The 8,409-nt window shown below is 41.3% G+C and overlaps 1 protein-coding gene across 2 annotated transcripts; it reads left to right on the forward strand.

Annotated features, from left to right (window-relative positions):
• Positions 1-382: 382 nt before the first annotated feature.
• LOC117303075 (N-sulphoglucosamine sulphohydrolase-like) lies at positions 383-7,411 on the forward strand. 2 transcript variants are annotated; one of them, XM_033787145.1, is made up of 7 exons: positions 383-586; positions 2,264-2,530; positions 4,130-4,194; positions 4,355-4,446; positions 5,018-5,256; positions 5,835-6,319; positions 6,963-7,411. In XM_033787145.1, exons 1-7 carry the CDS (start codon positions 466-468, stop codon positions 7,254-7,256), a joined length of 1,563 nt encoding a protein of 520 aa, XP_033643036.1. In that variant the 5' UTR covers positions 383-465; the 3' UTR covers positions 7,257-7,411. The 2 variants fall into 2 exon arrangements, with proteins under 2 accessions (XP_033643036.1, XP_033643035.1); XM_033787144.1 differs by lacking the exon at positions 4,355-4,446 and having other exon boundaries at positions 4,130-4,286.
• Positions 7,412-8,409: the final 998 nt, after the last annotated feature.

Below are 8,409 nucleotides of genomic sequence, written 5' to 3' on the forward strand. Positions count from 1 at the left end.
GCTTATTTTCAAGTGAACTCGGCAAACAACATCGAACAAGGGGATATAAATAAAAAGCAGCCAATCTCTCTCATACAAACATTGGTTCAACGTCTATGATTATGAACTACACAAACCAAGAAGTTGTGATTCAAAATGACTAGCAACAATAATTAGTTACTTTAGTCATTGTGAAAGCAGCGGTTATTAGCTTGGGGAATCGAACCCACAACCTTGTGATTGCAAGTCCTTCAGTAAACCACTGGTATAAGTAATCCGTGTGTGTGATGTAGACTTTATTACAAGGATGTGACCGTTGCTTTTTTCTACCTGATACAGTATTGCACAAATTGGCGCCCTCTTGTGGTTTTACCCTTGACATAGAGCGCGTGGTGGCCGGGGAGTTTTGCGTCGCTGTACTGTTTGTAGCGATCTCAAACTTGAAATAAAGTCTAGCATCTACCTACAAATTGTAAACATTACAACATGGCGGAATTCGTGAATGTCCGACAAGTTCTCTTTTTACTAGTTTTATCATGTTTAATTTTGTCTCAAAACGGGATTTCATCTGAACATGTGGGCAAGAGGAACGTTCTTCTCTTTATAGGTTGGTAAATTTTGGTCGTTCTTTATTTTATCGTCGCATTTTATCATAATAGTAATGTTGCACACTGTTTTTACTTTTATCCTTCCTCCATGCTTTTACTTAGCCCTGGGTGTGTGGTGGGCGTCAGTGCGGCGTCAGCGCGGCGTGGAGCCCAGGGTAGGGTGGACTCCTCTGTTGCACAGCGCATCCCTGCCCCTTGTGTGGTCGTGCATGGTGGGTTACTAGACCCAGTAATTGGGGCGCTGTACTCCTTTTTTTCGAAATTTTGAAATTTTGACATTCTCTGTCGTGAATGTCAAAATTTCGAAAAAAGGAGTATAGCGCCCCCAGTAACTGGGGCGCTGTACTCTTTTTTTCGAAATTTTCACATTCTCTGTCGTGCACGACAGAGAATGTCAAAATTGTATGTCAAAATTTTGAAAAAAGGAGTACAGCGCCCCAGTTCTAGTTCGAGTGTAGTAGTAGGACTCTAGTGGGTTACTCTTCTTCACAGTCTGTGCTTGTGCAGTGAAGAAGAAGTCCGCGTAAAGGATGTAGAGGTGAATGTACACACCTTCCTAGATCAACTAGGGCGCTGTATTCCTTTCTCAAAATTTTGACATCGGTCATGCGCTGTATTCCTTTTTTTCGAAATTTTGACATTATCGATCATGACTGTGTATTAAAACGGGGGCTGGTCATCTCGCCACCTAGCAAGCTCGCCACCAACAAAGTCGCCCCCTGCAAAGTCGCCCCCTAACCGGCTCACCCCGAGTTGTTACAAAGTCGCCCCCTGACAATGTCGCCCCCTAGCAAAGTCGCCCCCTGACAATGTCGCCCCCAGCCAATGTCGCCCCCTAGCAAAGTCGCCCCCAGAAAATAGTTAGGATTAGGGTTAGGGTTAGGGTTTAGGGTTAGGTTTAGGGTTAGGGTTAGGGTTAGACCTTCCACAAGCACATTACTTCATACGGAATTTCTTCTGAAAATGTTTTAACGTCATTTTTTTACCATAATTATTGTAGCCTTAATTATTTTCCGAACAACATCTGGGGGCGACTTTGCTAGGGGGCGACATTGGCTGGGGGCCACATTGTCAGGGGGCGACTTTGCAAGGGGCATCATTGTTTGGGGCGACATTGCCGGGGGGCGACTTTGTTTCAACCCGGGGCGAGCCGGGTAGGGGGCGACTTTGTTGGTGGCGAGCTTGTCAGGTGGCGAGATGACCAGCATTCATTAAGACAATAAGGGGGTGAATTTTCACGGAAGTCTGCTCCAGATCACTTGGTCCACAAGGTCAAGTTCAAGGTCAAAATGTCATCAAACCTCAACATGTTCCTACATGAAAATAAATGGCAGTTTTGGAATGCTTGATGCAATTCCCTTTCCAAAAACAACCAATTTGACTGAGTGGTTCTTGATTTATAGTCGTTTGAATATTGGCTCTTTTTTGACCCCGAAAAAAAGTATCTGGGGTTGAGCTAAAATCTCAATCTTCAGCTTGCTGAGCCAATTCACCCCATTAATTTTAGCAAAATTGACGGCTTAAAGTTCCATTTTTGGGGTGATTTTACCGTGATTTGACATGGAACCCGGTCAAAAAAACAAGAACAAAAGCTTTTTCTCCTTGTTTTATTTCCCCAAAACTAAATTTGAATAGGCCTATTTCAATAATGGCATGCTATTTATTTAAATCTACAGGTGATGATGCAGGATTCGAAAGCCAAGTCTACAATAACACAGTGTGCAAAACTCCTAACATCAACGCCCTAGCCAGAAAAAGCGTCATCTTCAAGCATGCTTTCACGTCAGTCAGCAGCTGTTCGCCGAGTCGCTCTGCTATACTTACAGGACTCCCACAGCATCAGAATGGAATGTATGGCCTCGAAAATAGCGTTCATCATTTTGTGTCGTTTGATCAAGTCCGTAGCCTTCCAATTATACTAAAAAATGCTGATATAAGAACAGGTTTGTTGAACTTACAACTCGTCCAAATAATAACTGGATAACTTTCCGTATGGCACCACCACTTTTTCACTCATTTTTACAAAAAGGGATATCTCATTGAGGTAAATTAGATACTATATTATTTCATATCGAATGAAAAAGTGGTGGCGCCATACGGAAACTTTTCCTAATAACTTATCAACACTTCAAACTTCCTTTTTGCTTTATGAACAATCCTGTTATGATACATGTACTTGTTCATTGAGCAACTCTGTAAAATTGGCCCAGGTCCTTAGTGCCTAGTTCCGAGACTCCAGGCTTGCAGCGGCATTCTGTGCTCATGATCACCATTCTCCGCTTACTGTGCAAGCACCGAACTTCTGCGTTTGCTGTGTAAGCAAAGAAGAGGCATCCTAACATGGAGTGGACACATGCGAACATTCCCTGCTAACCCCTCAAAAATGCTTGGTGTTAGTTGCGGAACTCCTTGCTTCCTTAAAGACAGTGGACACTATTGGTAATTGTCAAAGACTAGCCTTCACGGTTGGTGTATCTCAACGTATGCATAAAATAACAAACCTGTGAAAATTTGAGCTCAATCGGTCATCGAACTTGCGAGATAATAATGAAAGAAAAAAACACCCTTGTCACACAAAGTTGTGTGCGTTTAGATGGTTGATTTCGAGACCTCAAATTCTAAATCTGAGGTCTCGAAATCAAATTGGTGGAAAATTACTTCTTTCTCGAAAACTACGGCACTTCAGAGGGAGCCGTTTCTCACAATTTTTTATACCATCAACCTCTCCCCATTACTTGTCACCAAGAAAGGTTTATGATAATAATTATTTTGAGTAATTACCAATAGTGTCCACTGCCTTTACACCATCTCAGCTCCCTGAGGAGTATACAGCCTGGCTGCCAAATATGTAGCGCACAAAACTAAATCAATCACAAGAACCCTTTCTGCCCTCACAGGTAGCTATTAACCCCTGGGGGATGAGAAGCAGTTATAGTTAGGCGTCTTGTTCGGGATTCACACCCACACCTTGGTGACTCAGCAACCAGAACTTGAGTGCATTGCACTAAACCGCTCGGCCACGACACACCTAATGGGAAAACAGCTACTCTGAATATGTTAACAGAGTTTAAAGCCAGTTGACACTATTGGTAATTGTCAAAGACTAGTCTTCTCACTTGGTGTATCTCACCATTATGCATAAAATAACAAACCTGTGAAAATTTGAGCGCGATCGGTCGTCGGAGTTGCGAGATAACTATGAAAGAAAAAAACACCCTTGTCACACGAAGTTGTGTGCTTTCAGATGCTTGATTTCGAGACCTCAAGTTCTAAACTTGAGGTCTCAAAATCAAATTCGTGGAAAGTTACTTCTTTCTCAAAAACTACGTCACTTCAGAGGGAGCCGTTTCTCACAATGTTTTATACTATCAACCTCTCCCCATTACTCTTTACCAAGTAAGGTTTTATGCCAATAATTACTTCGAGTAATTACCAATAGTGTCCACTGCCTTTAAGCTAACAAGAAACTTTCAAAATCAAAATGAATCATTTTGTATTCTGTTTCAATGATCACTTATTATCATTCCTCTTCTGGTGAACAGGAATTATCGGCAAGAAACACGTTGGACCAGAATCCGTTTATCCTTTTGACTACTCAAGGACGGAGATGGATCCTCATTTATCAATACTTCAAGTTGGCAGGAACATTACTCAAATAAAGGAGTATGCTCACGAGTTTTTGAGTAGCAGCGATGCGAGGTGAGTCAGCTGAATGTAAACATGTTGGACCAGAATCCGTTTATCCTTTTGACTACTCAAGGACGGAGATGGATCCTCATTTATCAATACTTCAAGTTGGCAGGAACATTACTCAAATAAAGGAGTATGCTCACGAGTTTTTGAGTAGCAGCGATCCGAGGTGATTCAGCTAATGGACCCTTCCCATGAAATATGCTAATTACATTCACGCATGCGTACAGACCCTTTTGGTTGGCAAACTCCATAGAGTTGTGCACTAAGCAGACGCGCAGTCGCGTCTGCGTCACGCGCCCATTAGCCGTGTACAAAACAGCGCGATGTTCCCTCATGTTGCCAACCAAAACATTAACGTATTTTCAGGATGCTAGTGAGAAATCACTAACAAAGCAACTTGTTGGTGAGCCTAAATTTTACACCCACGCTCATGTTGTGATCAAATACTCCATGACTACCATAGGGAAACTGAACTAGACATTTGTAGAAAATCTAAACACTAGGTGTTCAGGTTTTGTGAAAAGCAGGGCCTATTTTCATTGCGTAGCAGAATCAGGTTACCAGCCAAAATTACATTAAGTTTGCATTGTTGTGGCTGGTGAACGCTTCCTTCATTGTTACCGAGTACAAATATTTCGAAGTATTTAAAATATTAATTTGGATTTGTGATACTGATGTGAAGTGCATTTTGCAAATTTGCATTATAATTGTATTGAGTTTCACCTTTTTCCATCCAGACCTTTCTTCTTATACATTGGCTTTCACGATCCCCATCGATGCGGTCACACACATCCCCAATACGGACAGTTCTGTGAGAAGTTTGGTAATGGTGACCCAGGAATGGGCCTTATTCCTGATTGGGTACCTACTAAATACGACCCAAGTGAAGTTGTTGTACCTGGTTTTGTACAGGACACCCCGATTGCTAGAGGGGATATATCTGCACAGTATACAACGATAAGCCGTATGGATCAAGGTATGTACGGACCTTGTGTTTTTTCCTACATGTTCTAGGGTTCAACCTCGGATTTGTCAAATACTGTGGGGCATTCTGGACCCAGTTTTTGTAATTTTTTTTGCATACAAAGACATTTTCCTGCACGGAAGGACTTTTCCAAAAAAAAAAAATAAAAAATGTGAAACGAACATTACCAAATTTGGTATATGGTTTTCTCGTGATTATTTTTGTGGAGAAAAAACCCCTGGAAAACCGTTTTGTTTTCTTTTTTTTTGCGCATCGGCTAAATTTGCGCATATCGGTATGCAGCTTGTGTATGTGGGCCTGATACGCTAGCTTGTGGATGGGGATAACCCGGCTTTCTACCGTTACGATCTACTTAGTTGTTTACTTAAAGCTTAAAACCCAAGATAATTTTGGCTTCAACAAAGAGAAAATTTGCTTAAGTGGGATTTGGACCAATGACCTCCGGATTAACTTGCTGACTCTCTCATTACTGAGCTACATCTATCTATCCCTATGTTTGCAGTCTTTCTATTCTGTCAATATCTTTGTTCGGGGTTGCCAGCTCAAACTCTAACTGTATCTTTCCCCAGGAATTGGTCTCATTTTAAAGGAAATTGAGCTCGCCGGACACAAAGACGACACCCTCGTCATCTTCTCTTCAGATAATGGTATTCCATTCCCCAACGGTCGGACAAATCTCTACGACTCTGGTATGTCCGAGCCCCTCCTCGTCTCATCTCCGGCTCATCCCCAACGGTGGGGACAAGAGAGTAACACCTTAACGTCGCTAGTCGATATTGTCCCAACGATCCTGGACTGGTTCGACATCCCATACCCTAAATATACCCTAAACAGACGGACGGTGGAACTAAGCGGGAAATCCCTTCTGCCAATTTTACTGAAGGAACCGAGCGAAGGATTTGACACAATCTACGCGAGCCATAACCTGCATGAGGTGACCATGTATTACCCGATGCGTGTCGTACGCGACCGGAAGTACAAACTGATACACAATTTGAACTTTCTGTCGCCGTTTTCAATTGATCAGGATTTTTTCATTTCACCGACGTTTCAGGTAAGTTTATACCTATAATTTAGACTCGCTCTACCCAACTTCGTTCCCAGTTTGCCGTGCCATTTTGTGTTCTTTCCCAGAATGCCTTGCTTGACTGAACCCGTGGAAGTGTGACTTTGAAATATCTAAATTTATTAGATATTTCTAAAGGGTTAATAAAGGCTTTTTGTACTTTCAAACAAATAGAGGCAGTGGACACTCTTGGTATTCATTACTCAAAATAATTATTAGCATAAAACCATACTTGGTGACGAGTAATGGGGAGAGGTTGATGGTATAAAACATTGTGAAAATCGGCTCCCTCTGAAGTGACATAGTTTTTGAGAAAGAAGTAATTTTCCACTTATTTGATTTCGAGATCTCAGATTTAGAATTTGAGATCTCGATATCAACCATCTAAAATTGCACACAACTTCGTGTGACAAAGGTGTTTTTTCTTTCATTATTATCTCGCAACTTCGTCGACCGATTGAGCTCAAATTTTCACAGGTTTGTTATTTTATGCATTGTTGAGATGCACCAACTGAGAAGACTGGTCTTTGACAATTACCAAAAGTGTTCAGTGTCTTTAACTTGCTTAAAAAAAAAAAGAAGAGAAATAAGTTTATAAAGTTTTCTTTTTTTCTTCCTTTCTCTCCACCAGGACCTTTTAAATCGCACAAGATCAGGAGCTCCAACCCACTGGTATAAGACCCTCAAGAATTACTACTACCGATCTCAGTGGGAGCTCTACGACCATCAATCAGACCCTCTGGAAGTATCGAACCTGGCTCAAGATCAGAATTATTCAACGGTGCTGTCCGGACTGAAGGGGAAGATGTATCAATGGCAGAATATGACTAATGATCCGTGGATTTGTTCACCGTGGGGCGTGCTTGAGAACCAGGGACTGTACTCAGATAATCCACATTGCTTTTCTATGTACAATGGGTTATAGAGAGAGTCGGCTGCTGATGTAAGGTAAGGTTATTGTAATGAATAATGAAGGGTGCGTTGGTCGAGGGGCTGAGAGCAACAAGTTCAAGTTCTGGTGGTTTAGTCATGAGGGTTTGGGTTTAAATCCCAGTCATGACACTTGTGTCCTTGAGCATGACACTTCACTATATTTGTGCTTCTCTTCATCCAGGGGTATAAATGGGTACCTGCGAGGGTAGAGGTTGAGATTTTGTTTGAACAAGTCATTGGAGGTCCACATCAGCCCACTGCTGTATACCCACCAGATACTGTGTGCTTTTTAAGTAATGTTTATTATTATAATTGTCTGCCTGATTTACAAATAATACAAGTATTAAGATTTAGTTAAAATAGTCATGATAAGCAATAATTACTCGATGGTAATACATGTAGATTATTTTAAAGGCAAGTCTCGAAATCAAATTCGTGGAAAATTATATCTTTCTCCAAAAACTACTCCACTTCAGAGGGAGCCGTTTCTCACAATGTTATATGCTACCAACAGCTCCCCATCACTCGTAATCAAGAAAGGTTTTATGCTAATAATTTTTTTGAGTAATTACCAATAGTGTCCACTGCTTTTAACAGTACCATGACTCCGATTTCTCAATTGAGTTTTTTTTCTGCTTGCCAGTTTATTTTGTATGAACCAAGTATGTTTTTCTATTTTTATAATAAAAGTTGTAATTACATAAATTGAAAGGTTGTTCAAATATTGTGCTTTTTATTCTGCTGTTTTTGTATTATTTCCTGTGAGACTTCTAAGTATTTTTCGTGTATTTTCTTTATAATTAACATTTTGCATTGTATGCTATGGAAATTTATTTAGTGGTTGCACACTCGAGGGAAAATTAGCCTGAACGTCTGACTTCACACCTCGAGGCTCCTAAGTAACGCCAAATATCGGCCTTGCCCGACTGTCGGATGTAGCTCTAGGGTCGACCTTTGGCATCCCATCCAGATTACGTGTTCACACATTACATTGTGAATAAAACAACAAAATCTGTGCACACACCGCCGCATCAGTAGCAGACAATCCAAAATAGAACTGCTACTGGTGTGTACGTGACAAACTACGTCACTTCAGAGCCGACCAATCGAAACGCAGAAATTGACAGCTTACGTCACTGCACGGC

The sequence above is a fragment of the Asterias rubens genome, chromosome 19 (genome assembly GCF_902459465.1).
Source record: "Asterias rubens chromosome 19, eAstRub1.3, whole genome shotgun sequence".
NCBI classification, from domain to species: domain Eukaryota; kingdom Metazoa; phylum Echinodermata; class Asteroidea; order Forcipulatida; family Asteriidae; genus Asterias; species Asterias rubens.